Below are 25,553 nucleotides of genomic sequence, written 5' to 3' on the forward strand. Positions count from 1 at the left end.
CTTATTTCTCTAACACATGTGTGTGTTCATATGTACATACGCCTGTACTATATTAGGATCATTGAAATTGAAAAGTAATTATTTTTTTAACAGCCTGCACACAAATACATGCACACAGAAAGAAATACAATTGTTCTATGATTTTAAAAAATGCTATAAAATATACAATAATATCAAAGGGAAAACAGTAACTTCTACATGGCAGATGGGTAAATCAATCATAAAGAGTGATATCAAATATAGACCTTTTAAACTGAATAAGATGATAAGCAGGGAATACAATGGAGAGTATAAATAAATTGTGGAGGGATGAGTATTAAGTGGAAAACCCTAGTGGCTCAGTGGTAAAGAATTCACCAGCTAATGCAGGAAACAATCCCTGGATTGGGAAGATCCCCTGAAGAAGGAAACGGCAACCCACTCCAGTGTTCTTACCTGGGAAATCCCATGGACAGAAGAGCCCCGAGGGCTACAGTCCATGGGATTGCAAAAAAGTCAAAGTTGATTTAGCAATTAAACAACAACACAGTAGTGAATATTCAACTGTTAAGAGCTTTAAAAGAATGATGATCTCAACATGTGAGCATTTTTCCTAAGTAAGAACCATTTAAAATGTTTTGGAGAGGATAACATTGATACTCATAATTTAGAAAAAGTACTCTGATTAGGTATAGAAAAGTAAATTGTTAGAAAAAAAAAAACAATAGAGGGAGTAATCGGACTTCTTAGGAATTTAATAGTGTAAGAAAGCTGACTAGAGACTTTTAAGAGACTGAAGACTGACAGAAGCAACACATATGTCAACACACCTATGAATGTGGAAAATAAATCAATAGAACCAATTACACAAGAGAAATAAACAGAGGAGACATCAATGATAAACTCAATGCATTGACATCCCTTGAATATATTTTGTATCCCTTTTCTACTGTATGCTTTTCCCTGTGAGGAAAAAATGTTAAAAGAATTCTTGCTAGGACTTGCAGCACATGGCCAAACACTTAAAAATGTCTTCTGGCATGGCACTTGTGATGCAGGTTGCAGGAAAAAGGAAAATACTGAGTGAGGACACTGAGTCTTATTCTTAGGACTGCTAACTGCAGCAAAGTAATATTAAGTTTATATATATATAAAAGCTAACTTTGAAAGTATGCCTGATCATGAGATGGGGCTTTAAGATTATTTACTCAATGTGCTCTCTATATTAACATATTTCATGATTTCAGGTAATGGTTTAAGAAATTGGAAAACCTAAGTTACCTGAGTTAATGTGGAAGAATCTTTAGATATCTGATTGCATAAATATATCATTTATTTTGTACTTTAGTTTATAGTCACTTTTATAACATCTATTTTAGATTTTATTCTTTTACCTAAAAAGTTCCTTGAAGATTAGCAGTGCAAGGCATATATATATATATATATATATATATATATATATATATGTACACACACACACATATACATATATCCAGAGAAAGCAATGGCACCCCACTCCAGTACTTTTGCCTGGAAAATCCCATGGGCAGAGGAGCCTGGTAGGCTGCAGTCCATGGGGTCGCTAAGAGTCGGACACGACTGAGCGACTTCACTTTCACTTTTCACTTTCATGCATTGGAGAAGGAAATGGCAACCCCAGTGTTCTTGCCTAGAGAATCCCAGTGATGGGGGAGCCGATGGGCTGCCGTCTATGGGGTCACACAGAGTTGGACACAACTTAAGCAACTTAGCAGCAGCAGCAGCATATGTATATCAACTGTATTGATATACAGTTAAGAAAATTTAAACTCATCAAAAGCATATGATTATAGAACAATAACTATTAATTTCAACTTCTTTCATGACCAAAGTTTTACAAATGATTGCAACAAGTTTCACCCATCTGAGTGTCTCTCTACCTCATATACCTTCAATAACATGTTAAAATATTTATTTTGTGAACATTTTTTATTGTGATCTGGTTTTCTGTTTTAATGTGTTTAACATGAATGAATTTAAGGTTAAAACAATGTTTATAATGTATCTTTACTTTTTAAATTATGTTGAAAATTAAAACAATAACACATAATGTTTATATATTTTCAGTTCAGTTCAGTTCAGTCGCTCAGTTGTGTCCGACTCTTTGCGACCCCATGAATCACAGCTCACCAGGACTCCCTGTCCATGACCAGCTCCCGGAGTTCACTCAAACTCACGTGCATCCAGTCGGTGATGCCATCCAGCCATCGCATCCTCTGTCATCCCCTTTTCCTCCTCCCCGCAATCCCTCCCAGCATCAGAATCTTTTCCAAAGAGTCAACTCTTTGCGTGAAGTAGACAAAGTACTGGAGTTTCAGCTTTAGCATCATTCCTTCCAAAGAAATCCCAGGACCGATCTCCTTTAGAATGGACTGATTGGATCTCCTTGCAGTCCAAGGGACTCTCAAAAGTCTTCAACACCACACTTCAAAAGCATCAATTCTTCGGCACTCAGCTTTCTTCACAGTCCAACTCTCACATCCATACATGACCACAGGAAAAACCATAGCCTTGACTAGATGGACCTTTGTTGGCAAAGTAATGTCTCTGCTTTTCAATATGCTATCTAGGTTGGTCATAACTTTCCTTCCAAGGAGTAAGCGCGTTTTAATTTCATGGCTGCATTCACCATCTGCAGTGATTTTGGAGCCCCCAAAAATAAAGTCTGACACTGTTTCCACTATTTCCCCATCTATTTCCCATGAAGTGATGGGACCAGATGCCATGATCTTCATTTTCTGAACGTTGAGCTTTAAGCCAACTTTTTCACTCTCCACTTTCACTTTCATCAAGAGGCTTTTTAGTTCCTCTCACTTTCTGCCATAAGGGTAGTGTCATCTGCATATCTGAGGTTATTGATATTTCTCCCAACAATCTTGATTCCAGCTTGTGCTTCTTCCAGCACAGCGTTTCTCATGATATATTTTGCATATAAGTTAAATAAGCAGAGTGACAATATACAGCCTTGACATACTCCTTTTCCTATTTGGAACCAGTCTGTTGTTTCATGTCCAGTTCTAACTGTTGCTTCCTGACCTCCATATAGGTTTCTCAGTAGGCAGGTCAGATGGTCTGGTATTCCCATCTCTTTCAGAATTTCCAACAGTTTATTGTGATCCACACAGTCAAAGGCTTTGGCATGGCTCAGTTTTAACTATCTTGCATAATATATTTTAAAACTTAATTTTCTCCTCTTTTGCTCCATTTTGTTAAAATCATGTTTGATGTTAATAAAAGGCCATCTTTAATGAGCTAAATAATGACTTATGTACCTATAAAAATGAATAAGTAAAAAGGCATGATACGTGATTTTTTTTTCTTTTTGCAAAACTCCATTAATGACATTCAATGGGTTTAGAAGCTATTCGCCTATTCAATTTTAGCTCTATCTTGTGGTTAATCAGTGTAATGATTATAACAGTTGATGATAACCTTACAGTCCAGTGCTAAAAAACCTAGATTACTATCAACATAGAATTGAGTGCTAATATATACCAGACACTGAACTGGGGGGGCGGGGATCTATATTTTCAAGGACTAAACCAACCTGAATAGATAAAATAGAACTATTTTTACAAAATGCAGTAAAACAAAATGGTAATATTTATGTTTATTTTACATAACTGTAACATACACAGTAGAAGAGTAAATAATTTAAAAGATACAGGCTAACTATTGAAACCTGAATTTTGCCCTCATGCTCTCATTGATGTACTGGTAGATTGAGTGGAGCTGTTCAAAACTTCTCTGGAAAGAAAGGTCATTTATCACTTTTTCTTGTGGGGCATTTGACGTGTGAATGGAAAAGCAGAAATGTGACTCTAAAATAGACTTGCTGGTCCAGACAAGACGTGAATAGAAAACACTTGCAAATGGTCACAGCGAATTTCCTTTTGAAGGTCTGAGTTCTTTTCCAGGAAGAAAACAGTGAGCCATCATGTTTCTTTACATGTCAGAGAACTTTAAAATACCAAGGACTGTATTGTTTAAAGTGACATATCACAGTAAGGAACTGATTCACACTATCACTTATGATGTAAAACATTCTGACAGTCTTACCTAATATAATCAACCATGAAACAGAAATAATAAGTATACATTTGGGAAAAAGAGTTTACTTTGACTTAGAACATTTGAAACATTTTTAAGTCTTACAATATTATAATAAATCTTACTGGTTCATGAAACATGCATAGTCACATCATAAAGCATTTTCTCAAAATCAGTCTTGATATTTGGCATTTTATCCTCACAGGATAAAATGTACAAATATATCCACTGAGAATAATTATGAATGTATGACCCCAACAAATATACAAACAGACAAAACTGCTTGATGACACAAACCACCAAGCAAAAGAGGTGGTATTGCAAAGCCTATGACTCTGAGTTAAATTTCTGTGGCCTAAACCACCAGATTATTACCAGACTTTTCCTCTGAGGGTATTTTCCAGCGATAGAGTTAGGAATATTTAATTAGACCCCAGGAAGGAAGAAGTAATATCACTGGGCTGAGGAGTCAGTGGTTGGAGTTTGGGTTTGCCAGAGTAGACAGAAACCGCAGAGCACAATCTTAAGGAGGAGATAGTAACAGAAAATGGAACCCTCAAGTCTCTGTCAACATCTCTAAGTTGATGTCTAAACTTCACATGAACAATATCTGATTTTAATAAACAGTAGAAAATGTCAGCAAGAAGGCTAAGGAGTTGTGGATTTCATCAGTAGGAAATGGAAGAGTTCAATATTGCCAAGTTATTTTGGGTTTGCAACTACATCAAACCTCCTATAGAGCTCAAAAAGAGACAAATCCTAGAAGTAATGACAAACTGAAATGGTTCAGCCATACTATAAAGCAAATGAGTGATAAAACAGATTGGGTGAAGTAAAAACTTTCCTTTTCAAAATACTTGACCTCTATCTGATCATTTCATAGGCCCTTTTCCGGGAAGTATCTAACATGTTTTCCCATAATCTCATCTTCTCTCTTTTGCTTTAAGTCTTACACCAGGTGCTTCCTCCTACATGAAGCCCATCTTCATTCTCCCCAGCTAGAATCTACTGTCAAAGTTATGAAGTCATCTATCAAAACTGTATTTATGGCAGAATTTTAATTATTTTTGTTTACTAGCTTGTTTCCAATACACAATATGTGACCCTTGGGCTTTGAATTTGTGTTAGATTTTTTTTTTTTATTTTCTCGAAGTATTTGACATCATATATTTACTCAAATTAACATTGAGGTGCTATGTCAATAGATTTTCATTGAGTGTTTATTAATCTGGGTCCTGAGAGATTGACACTATATATCACAGAAAGAGCAGAGAAAACCTCAAAGAAATATACTTTATAATCACTTTTACTCCAAAATAATTACTACCTTATAAATTATACTGTAAATGGAATCAATATTATATATTTTATAATTGCTTACAACATGTTTATAATTAAAATAGCAATCTTACAACATTATAATCTCCCATGCCTGTAGGACTTTAGTTTTGTTATATATTTTCTTTCTGTATATATTGCAAATTGCTTTATACATTGCTATCATTTATTATTTAGGTATTTTATTACCAGTTTAAAAGCAAAAGATTTTTAAAAAATCATGTTATATTAAGTGATTACCATTTCTAGCCATGCTTTTGATTTTCATGTGTAGACCTTAATTTCTGTATGTTGTCATTTCCCTTAAAACCAAAAACTTCCTTTAACATTACTTCTAGTGTGTTTGCTGGAAGCAAAATTTTTTAGCTCTTTTTAATCTGAAAATATCATTATTTCACTTTTATTTTTGAAAAAAATATTTTTATTGAATATTGAAATATCAAGTGATCTGAGGGGTGAAGGGTTGGGAGGTCCAACAGGGACGGAAGGGATGTATGTGTACAAACAGCTGATTCACTTTGTTACACAGCAGAAGCTAAAACAACGTTATAAAGCAACTATCTCCTAATAAAAAGAAAGAAATAGTGTGCAACATATTTCTGAGAATTAAACATTAAATTAAGTCAAGGGAAAAGTCTGTTTACTGTGGTGATAACAGTGGTACAGGGCTGTGGTATTACAGTACTGGTGGTGAGGGGATTGGTAGTCAGAAGGAAATGACAGCACTCTATTGTAAAGGTAGATTTGTATAGACTTCAGTATGAAATAAGCCTTTGTAGACTCTCCTGAGCACCTCGCCTTAATGCTTAGTATTTTTCTCATATGTTCTTGGTTTTAAACAATGAATTTATAAAGAGCATTTTGGGATACAATGTGCGCATAGACCAGATGCAGCTGCTACCTGGACTGCATCATAAGTAATGACATTCTAAAACCTTTGTAAAGATCATTTATTTAGATTCAGAAAAAACACTATAATGTTCTATAACCATTTATCAAATAGCCTTCAGGAAATTTCAGACTTTATTCCTGTCTCTGTACAAATCATACCGCCATATCCTACCTAAAAGCCTAAGAGAAAATTGCTTTCTTGGGTGAAAGACACATATTTAGTGACCACATCAACCTGTAAAAGTGCAAGAGAGTTATTCCACCCCCTGATACTCAATAAATGTAAATCAGATTCCTAACCATTTGACAATCGGTACTTCTGTTTTGCTTCATTTTTGTTAAAACCTACATCAATAGTATCCAGCTGTAACCAAGAGTTTCATGAATGTTAAAACTCTTTTCTAGTTTATAATTTTATGATTATATTTTGGATGATTTCAGCTATGGAATAGTACATGTTTTTAAATTAAACTATAAATAATTAAGAGCTATTTTGTAAAAAAGATAACTTGAATTTAGATGGTGACTATTAATAGGCAGTTCAACAATTTCCCTGAGAAAAGTAAGCATAAATATTACATATCTTTGAATTAAAATATATTGGTCAATTAAGTTGATATATTAAAATTATTTTATGAATACTAAAATTTTGTTCAAAAATAATAATTGTCAATAATTGCTTTATCTGTAAATTTATCTCATCAGGCAATAAATGTGTTCGAACAGCCAAATATTAAAATAATACAATTAACTTCTGCTCATTAAGTATAGACATATGATCAATTGATTATTAATCCGTAAGTATGGATTTTTCAAGATCTAAACCTAATATATAAAAAAATCAATTGTGTATGAAGTTTCTCTATAGGAATAGTAGGAACCTTTGCTATACTTTTTCTTCTTGTATTTTTTTTATTTTTTTTTTCTTTAATAGAAAATTATTTAATTAGTATACATGTGTTCCCCATCCTGAACCCTCCTCCCTCCTCCCTCCCCAGGGGCTATACTTTTTCTTAAATTTACTTTAATAATTCTCTTGAGCGATATTAGTACTGCCCAAATAATTCAGTCACACATCTATTCACATTACTGAGAAATCACATGGCTATTGTTATGACTTTGTAATCTTCAAGAATAAGAAGCAAAGGTTTCCCTCATTGAAGAAAACAGAATCAGTAAACCTCAGCTTGCATTATTGTGAAAACAAAAATGCTTTTTATTTCAACATGTTCGACTTTTCTCTTGTATTACAAAGACCTGAAATGACATAAGAAAATATTCTACAACATTTCCTTATAAAAGTATCCTCACAATGTATCCCTTAGTCCTCCACTACACCCTGACATTGAAAGCAAAATGATCATCCCAGAATTGTGCTCCACTCATGATGAATTTGTACACTAGTTCAACAGGGATTCACATCCCATGATGTATAAGAAAACATCACAGCATTGAATTTTCAGCATTTCATATTAGTGGTCTAATTTCACCCCATTAGACTAGCTTTTATTTAGGGGGGTGTGTGTGTGTGTTTGTTTCTTGCTGTATGCAATCCCAACCCTTGGATTTATTCACATGAAATTTTAAAAATTTGTATTAGCACTTCCTAGCTACAGACTCAGCTCCCTCCCTCCACAATCCTAGAAAACAACAGGAATTGGGAGTTAAGAAATCTTAATGACATTTTAATTTAACCTAACAAGAATCTGAAGTTTGGGAAAGTTAGCTGACTTACAACTTTTGCACTGTTACTGAATGGCACAATCAGGACTGAATCTTGTAAACTTTATGTTTGGTGTGTGTAAACTTGTATATTTATTAAATTCCACAGTTGCCATTTTGTTTGTTCTAAGACTGCTGCTGCTGCTGCTGCTGCTAAGTCACTTCAGTCATGTCCGACTCTGTGCAACCCCATAGACAGCAGCCCACCAGGCTCCCCCCTGTCCCTGGGATTCTCAAGGCAAGAACACTGGAATGGGTTGCCATTTCCTTCTCCAATGCATGAAAGTGAAGAGTGAAAGTGAAGTCACTCAGCAAACCTCATGGACTGCAGCCTACCAGGCTGCTCTGTCCATGGGATTTTCCAGGCAAGAGTAATTGAACCCTGGATTTTACATCCAAGGATCAGATACACTTCTAAATTTCTATAATTTAATCAGCTATAAATTAATATATCTTACCATATTCTGTGATACCTAGCTTCTGAAAAATAAGAAGAAAAAAAAAAAAACCTTTGAAAATTTCTTCCCATTAGAAGCTCCTATTCTTTCCCAATCTTGATGCATGGTAGATACAGTAGGTCTTCACTCAGGGTATTGCCACTGCAATGGATTCTTGAAGATTCAGTTTAAGTTTACCCAGGGCAACCAGAGCAAGGTGGTCAAAAAGACAATATGTCTTGTGTTCAAAGTATTAATCTGTCATCATAACTCAAGTGTTTGACCAAGTTCAAGGGTGAGACTGAGCTAGCTGTATATGCAAGTGAGCAATAATGTCAAATGCTAGGAGAGCAGATTAGGAGAGAATTTACAGAGTCTTAAGAGTTTAAAAGATGCTTACTCCTTGGAAGGAAAGTTATGACCAACCTAGATAACATATTAAAAAGCAGAGACATCACTTTGCCAACAGAGGTCCGTCTAGTCAACACTATGGTATGGATGTGAGAGTTGGACTGTAAAGAAAGCTGAGTGCCGAGGAATTGATGTTTTTGAAATGCAGTGTTGGAGAAGACTCTTGAGAGTCCCTTGGACTGCAAGGAGATCCAACCAGTCCATTCTAAAGGAGAGCAGCCCTGGGTGTTCTTTGGAAGGAATGATTCTAAAGCTGAAACTCCAGTACTTTAGCCATCTCATGCGAAGACTGGACTCATTGGAAAAGACTCTGATGCTGGGAGGGATTGGGGGCAGGAGGAGAAGGGGAGGACAGAGGATGAGATGGCTGGATGGCATTACTGACTTGATGCACGTGAGTTTGAGTGAACTCCAGGAGTTGGTGATGGACAGGGAGGCCTAGTGTGCTGCAATTCATGGGGTCGCAAAGAGTTGGACACGACTGAGCGGCTGAACTGACCTGAGCTGAAGAGTTTAATAGGGCTTCCTGGGTGGTTCAGGTGGTAAAGAATCTCCCTTGATGCAGGAGAACTGGGGTTCGATTCCTGGGTGGGGATGATGCCCCTGGAGAAGTAGATGGCAACCCACTCCAATATTCTTGCCTGGAAAATTCCATGGACAGAGGAGCCTCGTTCCCTACAGTCCATGGGGTCATAAAGAGTTGGATACAACTGAGCGGCCGACACAACAGAAAAGCTTGATAAATGCTAAGGAGTAGTTGAAATCACATTTTTATAATGAACTAAATAGGTGGTGACAGCATATCTAAGACAAGGTCTTCTTACAAAAGAGATAAAGTAGTTTTTCCAAACTGTTTTATTTTGTTGAAGATTTTCTTTCATAGGAGTGTTGTTTCCATTGGTAATATAAAAATATTTGACACATAGTTTTGGTTTGAATATCCTCATGTGAAAAATTTTGCTATTGTAATGTGTTTTATATTTTGGGTTCATGATCTTGTTGAGACTTGTCCATGATCAAAGTGAGGTTATTTTCCCAAGTACCAAGTGATAAAATATTTTATTAAAAGTAATTTAATAAAAGCAGGTCCCACTTCACTATTTTTTGACAGATTATAGAACTAATTAAAAATGAACAAGGAGCAAGAAGATCTAAAGCATAACGTATATTTTTAAATGTCAGTGCAGTAATGGTGATCAGTTAATTAATGTGGAATCAATATTTAGAAAGAAGTATTTCTGTTTATGGCTAAAAATAAATGCTTGTAGAGGAGCCTTGATTACCTTAAGATTACTAGTATCTCTTTTTATCTGTATCTATTCTTCTGTATCTGTGAATCTCCAAGGATAAATCCCTTTGTGCAAGGCCCCATGAACTGAATCTGTCCTTTACACATTGCCTTAGGAAAAGAATCATGAGGCAATTTCAAGTTCTCAGACACAAACATTTGTCAGTTGAACTTGCAATATCCTGATGTTAGTTATTAAATATAGTGTGAGAAGTGATGTTAAATGAGGGATGTTGGAAGGTGCCATGTGACTAACCTAAGGCAAAATAAAAGGGAAAAAAGAGTCAGGAAGTGAAATGCATGGAGCAAAATGAGTATTACATGGAACCAGAGGAGAGAGATATCAAAAGAAAAGGAAATAATAGGTTAAAAGAAGTTGCATTTGAAAAAAATATCTACTGTCACATACAGAGAGTAAAGAATTAACCAAGATTTTGTCTATTTCACCAATATTTCTGCTATTAAGCAATAAGCATAACTTTTGTGATACTGGGTACTTTTCATGTTTTCCTTTTTTGTCTGATTCTATCCGATTTGCCCAAGTTGCCAGTGAGTCAAACAATGTTTATATCATTAGAGTCAATTCTAGTGTCTTGTGCCAAAAATAAAAAATAAATAAATACATGACTAGTGGGAAATTTTAGTATTAATAATTATTTATTTTGTTTTCTGCTCAGAATTTGAAACTATCTCAGCACTGGGCACAAACTGGGGGATAATTCACAGTGAAAAAAAGGAATTAGTGTATGTGTGGAATAGAATGAATGTGATTGGTAAGAGGACAATAGATAATTAGAAAATTCTGGATGGCAGAAAGAATATGTCAGCTATTTCAAGACACAGCAGAAAGAGGAGTGAGGCAATAACTCTATTTCATCAAAACTGGATACAAGAAGGGAGTTATGTATTCCCTGCTGCCATTTGATCGTGATTGTTAACGAGCAAGTTTTCACTTGCTGCAACTGGAATGGAATTAAGTCTGTCTAAGGGTACTGTCTTTTTTCTAGTTCTTTTTTTTTTTTTCTTTTCTTTTCTTCTTCCCTCTGCTTTAAATCCTTTGGTCTGGATTATAGGCAAGATATAGTTCATTTTGACTGATTAGGAGACAGAAGCATCTAGAAGTATTCAAATTACTTGTTTTTCATATACAGCATACTATTTTTAATTACAACAAATTATTCATCAGCAGAGACTAATATATTTTAGTAACAATTCTATATTACACTTTTATTTGCTCTGCCTTATATAATGCATCAAATTATTTTTACTCATGACTTAATTTTTGAAGAAATTTTTAAAAAAATCTTTTAGATACATGCACATGAAATTATATCATATCTAGCTGATTAATAGTGAAGTAAGTCCACAAATAGTTTATTCTTTGAGGCTTACTATGAATACTGACCTAATCCAACTACCTAAATAAATCACATTCCCCACATTATCCTACTGAATGAATTGACAACATGATACCTATGCATATTGCCATTAGTCAAATACTTTAAAATAATTGCTAGTGACATGGAAAATTGATGTAAAAAATAACTATCACTTTCAACTTCTAGACTTATCATATAAAAACTCTTACCTTGCCTACATATTGTGTGTCGGTACCTGTATACTCTTCCAGCAAGAAGAACTGATTCCACATCCAGCCACGCTTGGTGCGATGTAGCATTTTACCATCATCTTGTGTCAGACCCACTATCCTTTCACTCGGTAAATCACTGTTACCTTTTTCTTGAAATGGGATAGCATAAGTTGTATGATACATATAGGTCCAGATGAATAGTGATAGGCAATGATAAGTCCTCATTATCTGTGGCTTCTGCAGGAAAGCAAATTCAATGTACTGTCTTTTTCACCTGAAAAGTAGTAGGAGAAAAGTAGTTTATTAGACAGTGTTTCTTTTCCATATAACCTGTAACCTGCAAAACTTTTCTGAAGTTATATTATTTAGATGTTATAAATAATATATTGACATATTTTTAGATATACATCAATGGATTGTCATTAAAAACTTATATTCATAGTAAAGGAGAAGTATATAGAAAAAATAAACAGAAAACAGTTGAATTACTGCTACTGTATTATGACATGTACATGTGAATATTTTCATATTTTAAAATATTCATTATTTTGAAAAAAAGTAAGCTCTATAATGCACCAAAGATCATATTGAGTTCCTAAAGTCTCAAGACCAATGAAAGTGGAATATTTATTAATATATAAATATATATGAACAAGAACACTATTTTCTGTCCACAATCTACCAAATTTTATAAGCTGTTTCTCCTCTTATACCTCTTTCTCTCCTTTCTCTTCTCTTTTCTTCTGTAACATGTTGAGATGTTGCCTCAAGGCAAATTAAATGATACCAAATATACTTTGGATTGTGCCTTTAATTACTTAGCAGTGTAAGGTTGATCCTTTACAATCAATAACTTTTTTCCCAACTATCAGTTGAGTAAATGAGGAGAATGTCCTCTCCTCCTATTCATTTATATTATCCTGTTTGATATTATAAAAAAACCACATATTTATTTCAAATAATAATAATAACAAAAAGGAAAATATAAAATTGGAATTGCAAAATAAGATAGGCAGTTTTACCTATGAAATAATTTGACCCAGAATTTTGAAATGTTTTAGTATTTAAAAATTAATTTTATCTATTAGTACTTTGCTTTAATTTGAAACATATATAATCTAGAACATTTGAGATGTTGTTACTGATTATAATGATTTGAAAAGCAAGAAAAACCCATCTCAAACTAGTACAGGCAAAAGTAAATAAATAATTCATTAGATTATAACATCAAATTAAGTGTGGAAAGGAGAGGATGAAAGGAGAAGCAACTGGGCACTTTCTGCTCATGAAAACTGAGAATTAGGGCTTTGGGTACTGGAGTTCTTTTTTTCCCCTTCTCTCTCTCTCTCTCACTTTTCTCAGGCTTCAACCTAAGCCTTCTCAACCTGATGAAATCTGCAAATACATGAATTTCAGATTCAATATCTTCCAATTAAGAAAGCAACTGATAGTCTTTTCTGAGTTTAAAAAACAAAAAAATCCTAGAAATGGACTCCAATTTACCTGGCCTCGGCCAGATGTCCAGTACTAGACTATGTACCTTGGATTTAGTTGCAGTTATTAAGACTCCCCTGGTGGCTCAGATGTTAAAGCATCTGTCTACAATGCGGGAGACCTGGGTTCGATCCCTGGGTTGGGAAGATCCTCTCCTGGAGAAGGAAATGGCAATCCACTCCAGTACTATTGCCTGGAAAATCCCATGGACAGAGGAGCCTGGTAGGCTACAGTCCATGGGGTCGCAAATAGTCTGACACAACTGAGCGACTTCACTTACTTACTTATCAAGTCATAAAAGTCATATATAACCCTCAAGCTTGCTTATCCCTTATTATCTGAGACTTTGGATACTTACCTGCATCATGAGGTCTCAACTACTTCTTTTATAAAAGGAGAATAATCATTACCTGTCTCATAAAGTACTGGTATTTATTTTATTTTGAACATTTATCACAAAGTCATAGCTATTTATAATACAAAGATTAAATTTTTACAGTAGCATATACCTATGAGAACACTGAGGTGTGAAGAATTAAATAATTTGACAAAATTCATACAGATAGTACATGTTGGAGCTAGTTTTTAGATTCTCAGCTTTAAACTAATTTTTATATAATACATGTAGCTCATAGTAAATCAGCACAGTGCTAGCATACAATTCCCCAATATGTTAGTGTTTGCAATCAACGAGGTTTGCTCCCAATGTATACCAATATAATAAAGAATGGATACTTGCTATGGTACAGACCTTGTCCACCTGTATGCACTCTAATTTCCATACGTATTATTAAAAAAAACTTCTTACTTAACAAAATACATATATGTAACCACAAATCTACACACTCAGAATGAGAGAAATCAAAGTCATGTTATTATTTTTTACTCTGAAAGCATGGGTGGTGATAATTATTATTGATGGGAGAAATTTTCACTTATTGAGGTATGAGAAAGTCATTCTGGCTTATACCTGATTTCAGTTGAACTTTATGCTAATTAAAAAAGCCTACCTGTGGTCTATTGAACATACATTGCAAATCTGTTTTAACCATTTAAGAAGAGAGTACATTTGAAAACCAAAATGGAGTAATTGCGGTTTAGTCATCCAAAATGGACATAGTTTCAGACATGTTCCTGCATCACGGAGAACTTGAATGTCCTGATTTCAGATTCAACAACACCAGTCATTCTCAAATTAACATCCTTTGGTAGCTGCAACATTATGGTTTCAAGGTCTTCTCTTTTAACTCTGCAACCATTTTGGACACCAACTTATCCTTGTTTAACAAGTATCCTTACTTCTTGCAGCTCCAATCCTAGTTCTTGATGAGCAGTTTATGTAATTTTTAATGCATAAAGGTTTTTGCCTTTATCAGTCATCACCATTTTGTAGTCCAGCAAAACACAATTCAAGTTCTTGATTCAGTGTCTCTGGAATTCTTGTGCTCTGTTTGACTCAGAGAAAACCCTTTGTTTTTCCTCACAATAGATTGTTTATTACTTCCATCAACAACCTCATTATAGATTGTTCATTGATCATTCCTGTTGACTTTACATAGCTAGTAGTAATCTTGTAAACTACTGAAAACTGGGAAATTTAACCACAACCCATAAAACTGTGAAATAAATTTCAGAACAGTACAACAGCAAATAATGCATGGAAAACATATAATGAAAAGCATCTAATGGTCAATAGTTTAGAATATGCCCCACATTTTATTTATCAGGGATGGAAGTGTAAGTGAAGTCACTCAGTCATGTCCAACTCTTTGCAACCTCATGGATTGGAGCCTACCACGCTCCTGTATCCATGGGATTTTCCAGGCAAGAACACTGGAGTGGCTTGCCATTTCCTTCTCCAAGAGATATTCCCAGGGATTGAACCTGGGTCTCCCGCATTGTAGGCAGATTCCTTATCATCTGAGCCACCAGGGAAGTCCTTTATCAGGGATGGTGTGGTAGAAAATGAGCAGCCAGAGAATCTCAAGAATAGCTGTTAACTCACTTTGATAAATAATCACACTTCCTTGGTAGAATATACTGGGTACTCTGGTTTCTTCCCACTGGGAGATTTCCATGAGAAATTGAAGAGCATTCTTCATTTCCTGTTGTTTGTTCTGTGATATCCACTTTAGGTAGCATGTAAGTCTTTAAGCTGAAAAGTTCAGTTGTATTAGATGGAGCCAAAGACTTAGGCAGAGGCCAGCATTCCATAGGTCTCTATAATCTATCATAAGAAATTTGCTTTCATTTCAGTGCAAAATGGAAAGCACTTGGAAGGCTTTAACATGCCATGCTTAGAAAAGACCAATTTGGCTACAGATTGGGAAACAGGTTAGAGGAGAGGAAATGATTTGGGGAGACAGTCTATCACTGTAATCCAGAAAGTGATGATGATGGCTCACAGAGAAGTGGTTTGAAGTGGACACTGAATCTCTGCTCAGATAGCCTTTGATTCTTTAATACGGCCACATACACACACTATATTCACTGCAATTTTTGTATGCTTTGCTTCTAATGGCCTGCACCTGCTACTCTCTTTGAAGGACTTCCCTTGGTTACTAGAGACACTTTGCCCACAGGCACAGGGAGTCCAAAGTGCCTGCAAGTTTACAACTGTCTCTCATGGAATCCCTGAGCCACTGTTTAACAGGTGCAGAAATATTAAAAACCAACATGTTATTTGCATCCCGCAGCTCCCCTAAAGAATCATGCTGAGCCTGGGCTGACTGAAATAACACCTTCACTTAGATTCTTTTTCTTGTCTTGTTTTCCCACTCTCTCCCACACTTCCTGACCTGGAAGCAATCTTAACCAATCACTTGCACCCAAATCCTTGCCTGTTTCTGGGGAAACTAAGACCAGAGTAAGATCTTCATAGTCAATATTCAAAAGGGAATGTTGATTGCATTGATTTAGTTCAGTTCAGTCGCTCAGTCATGGCCGACTCATTGCGACCCCACAGGCTGCAGCACACCACGCTTCCCCATCCATCATCAACTCCCAGAGCCTGCTTAAACTCATGTCCATTGAGTCAGTGATGCCATCCAACCAACTCATCCTCTCATTCCCTTCTCCTGCCTCCAATCTTTCCCAGCTTCAGGGTCTTTTCCAATGAGTCAGTTCTTCATATCAGGTGGCCAAAGTATTAGAGTTTCAGCTTCAGCATCAGTCCTTGTATTGATTATAAAGTATTAAATAAAGGAGAAATAAATTATAATTCCTAGATTATTAGTTTGTGAACTAGGCAAATGATTGAACAAAATCTTGAGCCACTTGGAGTGTCATTTATATTGAGGGGGGGGAGATATATTAGAAAAATTGTTTCATTTTTCTCCTTGTTCTTGGTCAAAATGAAATTTTTTTTTTTTTTTTTTTACTGCTACCACTAACATTTCAGCATAATAATAGGAAGCAAAGTTATTCACTGGTCTACTGACTTTATATAGTTTAATTTATATATTTATGGCAACCTTTTAAACTAAAGTCTTCTGCAACTCCTCATAGTTTTCATGTTGTAAGGAAACTGAGGCACAGTTTAACTGACTGCACAAGTTCACATAAATAGCAACAGAAAGGCTGAAAACTAAAACTAGGCATTCACTTGCAGTTGGGCTCTACTGCTCCAGAAATAGACTACTAACATCTGCGATGCTGGCAACTTACATTCATTCCAACTTGCCTTCTGTGTTGTGGGCACTGTGCTAAGTCTTTTTTCAAACACAGTTTCTATAATTCTCCTCATAACTATATTACAAGGAAAGTATGACCATACGAGAAAGAGGGATAAACTGGAACTGAAGTAACTTGCTAATATCACAGAAAGCCAGGCATCTGTGGGAAAGTGAAAGGGTTTAGGATTTGAATTCTGTTGAACTGATACCAGGGCTCCTGATATTAATTGTACTGCTGTAAAGTAATATTACTACCCATGCAACTTACCTGGAGGCCTCCTTTATGATTTTTAAATGCTTGCATAAATCAAGGTTTTTCCTTACTCACACTCTGACTTTGAACAATGTTGCCTGGTTCATCCATAGTCAACTCCTTCTCATTATTTTCAATTTCTATGTCATAATTTGCTTTCTTTCAAAATCTTCCAAAATAAACTTTTCAAAAATAGCTTAGCCAACTTCAGTCTCTATTGATTTCCTTCATAACATCCATTTATTTCTTTCATATAATTTTCAATGATTTTAATTATGTATTTCATTTAGATTATATGTTTATTGACAGTTTCCTCTAGTAATAATGGATGGTTGTGGGATATTTTGTGTCCTGCATGAAACAATTATTGACATACCATAGGTACTTAATATGTATTTGTAAAATTAACTGATTAGTTGATTCATGCCTAAATTGGATAATCCTCATTTGAGCCTGGGATCAAATATGAGATTGATGATATCTGATTGCATAAGTATCTAATAAAGATATGGAAAGAGATTAACTGGGAGGAAATGTGCTTTTTAAAAGGGTTCTGGGGGGGAAAGTCTTTAAAAAAAAGAGTAGCTGCAGTGAAGTAAGACTGATATTCATAAAAGTTTGCATAACATGTGATTAAGTATGAACTTCACAAAGTGATTGGTACAAATTATAGACTACAGTGAAGCCCTTTTATTAAATATCTTCTTTATTTTCCTCATGATTCTAAGCATAATTCATTCACCTTTAGGAAAAACTAAATGTAACCCCTTGTGTGGCCATTTTAACATCTGTACCTTCCTCAGCTCTTGAACAATAGTGCACATCATAAAGGGTTCTGTTGTATTTGTTTTTAAATTTAGCAAGCTCTTATCCCATAGGGTTTATTAAAAATTCTTCATAGCCTTTATTTACTCAATAGCAACAAGCTGATTACTAAATTTTCTATGGTTAATTATCTCTATCAGCCTAAAATACTCTGCATTTTAACCACATTTTTGTTGATAAATAAAAAACATCAGATATATTATGAAGTATAATATTTTAAGTTTGGTTTAATCTTGATTTTGTAATCAAGGAATTCACTTGAATGTTGTTAACTTTAAAAACAGAAAATTATTTTATTATCAGTCCCTTGTTCTCTTAATTATATTTCAATTGCATTTGAGAAAAATGACTGTTGGCTATTTGTGAACCAAGAAAAAATGTAAATTATTGTAATTAAGTAGGATGTTCATCATATAAAACTACCAGCCAAATTTGAATTATATCATTATTTCTTATCCTCAATTCAGACAAAGTATTTTCAAATTTCCAACCATATTTTTCAGGCAAAGTTTCTGAGATAAAATGTACACACAAAACAAGATTGATTTTAGTATCTTATTTTAAGATATGTAGTCAACAACTCACTTCCAAACACATTAGCATATTTATCTAAAGAAAAACAAACAAACAAAAGAAACAACAAATAAATCCCTGGGTTATGGTCCTATATTCTGAATCTCTTTCCAGATGAGATATATAAAGTTTGGAGAGATAAAGAAAACTATTACTATTTCTGATTACCATTTACTCTGTAGATTTGGCAAATGGCATACATTTGTTGTTTTTTGCTTGGCTAGTGAGCTTTCCAACACACTATTGTGTGTTTGGTGAGATAAGTCTAATAGTTTAGCGAGTTAAATGATGCATATACAAAGAATCAATACTATGAATGTGAATAGACACCAAAATTACAAGTCTTGTAAGTCTTGTAATCAAGGATCTATTGAATAGGGACATATAGGATTATACAATCTGAAGACATGTAAACAATCTATTGTCAGAATCTAAGAGAAATAATGGAGAAGGAAATGGCCACCCACTCCAGTGTTCTTGCCTGGAGAATACCAGGGACAGAGGAGCCTAGTGAGCTGCCGTCTATGGGGTCGCAGTGAGTCGGACATGACTGAAGCGACATAGCAGCAGCAGCAGCAAGAGAAATAAAAGAAAATAAGAGAAAATGTAGAGTGAAAATAAGAGAAAGTGAAGAGTGAAAAAGTTGGCTTAAAGCTCAACATTCAGAAAACGAAGATCATGGCATCTGGTCCCATCACTTCATGGGAAATAGATGGGGAAACAATGGAAACAGTGTCAGACTTTATTTTTTGGGGCTCCAAAATCACTGCAGATGGTGACTGCAGCCATGAAATTAAAAGACGCTTACTCTTTGGAAGAAAAGTTATGACCACCCTAGATAGCATATTCAAAAGCAGAGACATTACTTTGACAACAAAGGTCCATCTAGTCAAGGCTAAGGTTTTTCCAGTGGTCATGTATGGATGTGAGAGTTGGATTGTAAAGAAAGCTGAGCGCTGAAGAATTGATGCTTTTGAACTGTGGTGTTGGAGAAGACTCTTGAGAGTCCCTTGGCCTGCAAGGAGATCCAACCAGTCCATTCTGAAGGAGATCAGCCCTGGGTGTTCTTTGGAAGGAATGAGGCTAAAGCTGAAACTCCAGTACTTTGGCCACCTCCTGAGAAGAGTTAACTCATTGGAAAAGACTCTGATGCTGGGAGAGATTGGGGGCAAGAGGAGAAGGGGACAGCAGAGGATGAGATGGCTGGCTGGCATCACTGACTCGATGGACGTGAGTCTGAGTGAACTCCGGGAGTTGGTGATAGACAGGGAGGCCTGGCGTGCTGCGATTCATGGGGTCGCAAAGAGTCGGACACAACTGAGCGACTGAACTGAACTGAACTGAAGAGAAATACTGTCTGTAAGAATAGTGTTCTAGATTAAAAAATAAATGATAATGGATGACCCTCTATGATTTCTGGAAAACACATCAACTTTCAAACAAAAGTAGATAGGCAAGCATATATTTCCCCAATATCAGTCCCCTAAATGGGACCAAAAAGATGGACACTTACATATGACCTTCTATTACACAGATGCCCACTTTGTAGTTGGCCAAGATACTACTTATCTGTTTGGTTGAGGTACCCCCCTATAATATAACAAGATAAAGAAAACAGGGACATGTTAGGGGGTGTTATTTTGGACATATTTTAATTGGGGGACCTGCCTTACAAGTGAATCATTTTAGTCAGGGTCAGAGATGGAAAAACTGTTAAGAGACAGTCATGTTCACAATTTGTTTAAGACTGTTGGCTAGTAAAGTATTACTGGAATTTGATATCACAAAGAGGGACAGTTCTTGTTTCTGTGTTCTTAAACACTCAAAACTGAACAAAAAGACTTTCAGTTGGTGTGGCAAAATGACATAACACGCAGCATAAAATTGGACTATACTAAGACTGAGGGAAATGCACACCATTTAATTAGCATAAGCACATACAACAACACTTTCACCTGAGGGAGGAATAAAAAACAAAGAAAAACAGTGGGTCTATGAAAATGCAGGAAATCAGATAAAGAGAAGGCTTTCCATAGGAAAGAATAATTATGCCCGTATAGAAGTTAAAAGTCACCAAACTCAACACTTCTCACAACCTGTGAGCCACTTGTTTTTTCTCTTCTTGCCCTTTAAATTTCTGCTGTTACATTTTTAATTCACCAATAAAGAGTGAGGAACCCTAGGCCCTCACTCTCCACACTAGTAACAGCAGAACTCCAGAACTATGCACGGGCTAGCTAACTTACTCTTGCTCTCTATCTCTGTATGTGTGTGTGTGTGTGTGTATCTCTTTCTCCCTCAACTCCTCCCTCCAGGAAATAGGTATGTGCACTCAGGTGTGCCATGTGCTTTCCAGGAGTTGTGAGAGTAAACTTCTGGGCTTTTTTCTTTTTTTCAAAGTTTTTTGATTGTTGGTGTTGAGAATGTTTTGCAATCATAAAAAGAACTGTAAGGGATGATCTAGCCATGACATTGCTTATCAGTAGGCTCAGACTGGCACAAAATGTAGGTGAATGGGTAAACAAATCGGGATATACCTATATAATATTATTCAGGGGCAAAAAGAGCTATCAAGTCACTCGCACAAAACTGAGAAAACAAATGCCTTGTGATAAGTGAAATGTTAAAATGCAGCGTTCAAGTTTGAAAATACTGAATCATTAAAACTGAATGACAGTCTGGAAAAGGCAAAACTACAGACACAATAGAAAAACCAGAGGTTGCAGCAGTTTGGGAGGAAGATAACAAGGATGAATAGGTGTACAAAGGGGAACTTTTGAACAGTGAATTCTGTATGATACTACAACAGTGGCCAATGTGACATTATACATCTGTCAAAACCCATGCAACTTTACTCAAATAATTAACTTTAATTTATGCACTTGAAAAAAATCACTTAGGAATTGAAAACTGCAGAGGTTGAATCCAAGAAGGAATGCAGACTACTACAAGAGAATCTAACATTAAAATTGTATGAAACCACCTGAGTGAAGGATGGGGGAGGGGAGAGAAAGGTGCTGCTCTAAACAACTTTGGAAATGAGTCTCTAAGACTAAATGGAAAGAAACTGAACATACGCATTGCCTTCTAGCCAATAAGGTTGTTTCTTCCAAGAATATATGCCGGGAGCCGGCATATTGCATATTGAGTGCATATTGCATATTGAGTGCAGCACTTTCCACAGCATCATCTTTCAGGATCTGGAATAGCTCAACTGGAATTCTATCACTGCCGGGAGCCAGCGTGAGGAACTCCGCCCATGACAAAGGTCATGAGGAAGGAGGCTCGGCATACGCAAAGGCGGGATTGAGCCTCAGGAGTCCCCCTGGAAATTCTGGAGCATCTACCCCCAAAACCAGAGTCTGCCTACTTTCTGCTTTGTGCTTTCACCTACACCTCTGACTTTACAGGGGCTGTCCCCCACTACCTCTCTCTGAAAAAAGAGTTAGCTTACAACTCCAGTTAATAATTCCTGGGTGTGACAGTGTTTAACCTACAAACTCCTTTGGAAATCCTCTAGCCTGCCTGAATAGGTTTTTCTGGCCACATGTGATTGTTCAGAGCCTCCCAACTGTGAGAGGCAGGAGATGTTCTAAACTGTCTAAACACAGATTCCTTTGAGTAGTTAAAAGATTGATTAGAAATTGTATTGGTGAAAGGTTTTTTCACTTATTGGGCCAATGTTTGCTGCTATGTCTCCATACTCCTTACCTACTGTGTCCTTGGCAGTGTATTGATTGATATAATGGGTGTATAGAAATGTAAGTAGTAGCCTCAATGTTTGTAACCTTGGACCCTTGAGTTAAGTCTTTTCTTGATTGATCCCACCTCACCTTTGCCCTATAGGAATGCAGCTTTGTCCAATGCTTTTTTGGAGGCTGGTGCCTGACTTTGGAATAATCACCTTTAGAGAAAAATAAGTTTCTTTAAGTGTTAACAGGCCTCCTGGCCAGAAGATGATGTAATTCACCTGAACTTTTGCATATGATAAGTTTGAAAGCCTGGCTTTGATTAGGACCAGGAACTGCTGTCCTTGCATGACTCCACCCCTTCCCCCATTATCATCTATGCACAACTTAAGGTATAAAAACTACTTTGGAAAATAAAGTGCGGGCCTTGTTCACCGAAACTTGGTCTCCCCATGTCGCTCTCTCTCCCAAATTCTGGCTGAGTCTCCATCTGGAGCGTGGAACCCACCATGCTTGCTAATTATGCCTGGGCTTCTAAGATCCAACCGGGGAGGCCTCAGTGTCTCCTCTCCTTTGGGAGAATGGAAGGACACCTGCGGCCTATGTAAATGGTGCAAACTTCTTGTCTTGAAGTTTTATTGGTCTCCCGCGTAAACCAAGCTACTCAGCCTCTTTTCTCCACTGAATTTTCCTACTGAGCTATCCTCATCCTATTACTCTTTATATCTTTGATAAAATATTTAAATAAATAGGTTGCCGACGCTGTCCCCGCTTCGAATACCCTGGATCAGCTGGGGCTGGTCCCCGGCAAATATAGGTTAAGAATTATGCTGCTCTACATATATACTGAAATTAAACAATTAAGTAATTGGATGGCAGATATTGGAAGTCACATTTCTCACTGCTGTTGTGAGAATTTACAGATAAGCAAGAAAACGGGTCCCTTGGACTTCAAGGAGATCAAACCAGTCAATTTAAAAGGAAATCAACCCTGAATATTCATCAGAAGAACTGATACTGAAGCTCTAATACTTTGGCCATATGATGGGAAGAATTGACTCATTAGAAAAGACCCTGATGCTGGGAAAGATAGACAGCAAAAGGAGGAGGGGGAGGCAGAGGATGAGATAGTTGGATAGCATCACCAACTCGATGGTTGTGAATTTGAGCAAACTCTTGGAGATAGTGAAAGACAGAGGAGTCATATGTGCTGTAGTCCATGGGGTCACAAAGAGTCAGACATGACTTAGTGACTGAACAACAAAGGAAAGGAGGACAGCATGATCCATGTGGTAACAGATTAGAATTGGAGACATCAGTGAAAACTTATGTACTTTAATGTAATCACAGATGTTTATATATTGAAATATTTATAGATATGGGTTACACATATGAGGTAGATGTATATGTAGCCCTTACTTTATTAGTTGAGGTGGCCTGCCAACAATACTACCCAGTACCAATGAACTCACCTAGTATACCAATCTTAGTTTCTAATACCATTTTCCAAATTAAAGGAACTGGGGCTTCTTGGAGAAATGTCTGATTATAGAACTAGCGCAGGAGACATACAAGATAAGCCTTTTGTAGTGCCAGTAAGTGACTGGTAGTGTTAGTTGCTCAGTTCTGTCGTATTTTTGTGACCCCATGAACTGTAACCCTGCCAGAATCCTCTGTCCAGGGGTTTCTCCACACAAGAATACTGGAGTGGGTAGCTATTTCCTTCTCCAGGGGATCTTCCCAACTCAGGAACTAAGCCAGAGTCTCCCACATTGCAAGTAGATTCTTTTACTGTCTGAGACACAAGGAAGCCAGAAAATGAGTCAGTGCTTAAAATAACACACACACACATGTGTGTGTATATGCACACACACACACCTCAAACATTCAGTTCAGTCAGTTCAGTCACTCAGTTATGTCTGACTCTTTGAGACCCCATGGACTGCATGCAGCATGCCAGGCTTCCTGTCCATCACCAACTCAAACTCATGTCCTTTGAGTCAGTGATGCCATCCAACCATCTTATCCTCTGTCATCACCTTCTCTTCCTGCCTTTTCCCAGCATCAGGGTCTTTTCCAATGAGTCAGTTATTTGCATCAGGTGGCCAAAGTATTGGAATTTCAGCTTCAGCATCAGTCCTTCTGATGAATATTCAGGACTGATGTCCTTTAGGATTGACTGGTTTGATCTCCTTGCAGTCCAAGTGACTCTCAAGAGTCTTCTCCAACACCACAGTTCAAACATTACACCATCCCTAATCAATTCCTTTAACCCTACCCATGCCATCTTTTGGGGCTTCCCTCGTGGTTTAGTGGTAAAAAATTTGCCTGCTGTGCAGGAGATGGAGGTTCAATTCCTGGGTTGATAATATCCTCTGGAGAAGGATATGGCTGCCCATTTCAGTATTCTTGCCTGGGAAATCCCTTGGACAGAGGAGCCTGGCAGGCGATAGTCCATGGGGGGTCCACAAAACCAGACATGACTTAGCAACTAAGCAAAAAGAACAACAAAACTTTGTCCTTCACATTCATTTAGTATGTTGTTTCCTGAAAATATCCTAACAGAAACACTGGGAAAAAGGTAAAAATGAACTAATTGTCTAAGACTACAACTTACATGTAATATGAGATCATACATGAAGTCATCAAAAACTCCACTTAGTAATTCTTTCACCAAATATGTATAAAGTGCCTAATCTTTTTCTAGGCATTTTTCTAGGCCAACAGAACTGCAGATTCCCTAAAGAGTTTCAGTTCAGTTCAGTTCATTCGCTTAGTCATGTTGGAATGTTTGCTACCCCACAGACTGCAGCCTGCCAGGCTTCCTTGTCCATCGCAAACTCTCGGAGCTTGCTCAAACTCATGTCCATCAAGTTGGTGATGCCATCCAAATATTTCATTTTCTGTATCCCCTTATCCTCCTTCCTTCAACCTTTTCCAGCATCAGGGTCTTTCCCAATGAGTCAGTTCTTTTCATCAGGTGAAGTTTATATTCTAAGGAGTTTATATTCTAAGAATATGTTCTACATATATAACATGAGAAAATGTGCTTATGACACGTATCTGAAGAGGTTACTGAGATTATAAGTGATTTATTGACTAATATTTAATCTATCAGGAAAATGAAATAAAATTCTATATTTCAAATTTTTAATCAGTGGAGAAGGGTGTAAATGAATTTTATACTGGTGGTTTCATGTTAGCTTCCAGTGAACATCAGAACCTGACAGATGCAAGCTAATAAGTGTCTCACATGCACCCGCCTACACTAAGTATTTCTCACTTAAAAAGAGCACAGT

The 25,553-nt window shown here is 36.4% G+C and overlaps 1 protein-coding gene across 1 annotated transcript in view; it reads right to left on the minus strand.

Moving 5' to 3' along the window:
- Positions 1-25,553, minus strand: part of CDH9 (cadherin 9) — a 140,018-nt gene that overhangs the window by 73,196 nt on the left and 41,269 nt on the right. Inside the window, exon 2 of the mRNA XM_086362523.1 lies at positions 11,744-12,020. Coding sequence (XP_086218649.1) covers positions 11,744-11,971 — 228 coding nt within the window. The 5' untranslated portion in view covers positions 11,972-12,020. The remainder of the gene's footprint in view (positions 1-11,743; positions 12,021-25,553) is intronic.

Source organism: Bos grunniens, chromosome 20 (assembly GCF_055505025.1).
Source record: "Bos grunniens cultivar Pamir isolate PY7600 chromosome 20, Bosgru_T2T1.0, whole genome shotgun sequence".
NCBI classification, from domain to species: Eukaryota; Metazoa; Chordata; class Mammalia; order Artiodactyla; family Bovidae; genus Bos; species Bos grunniens.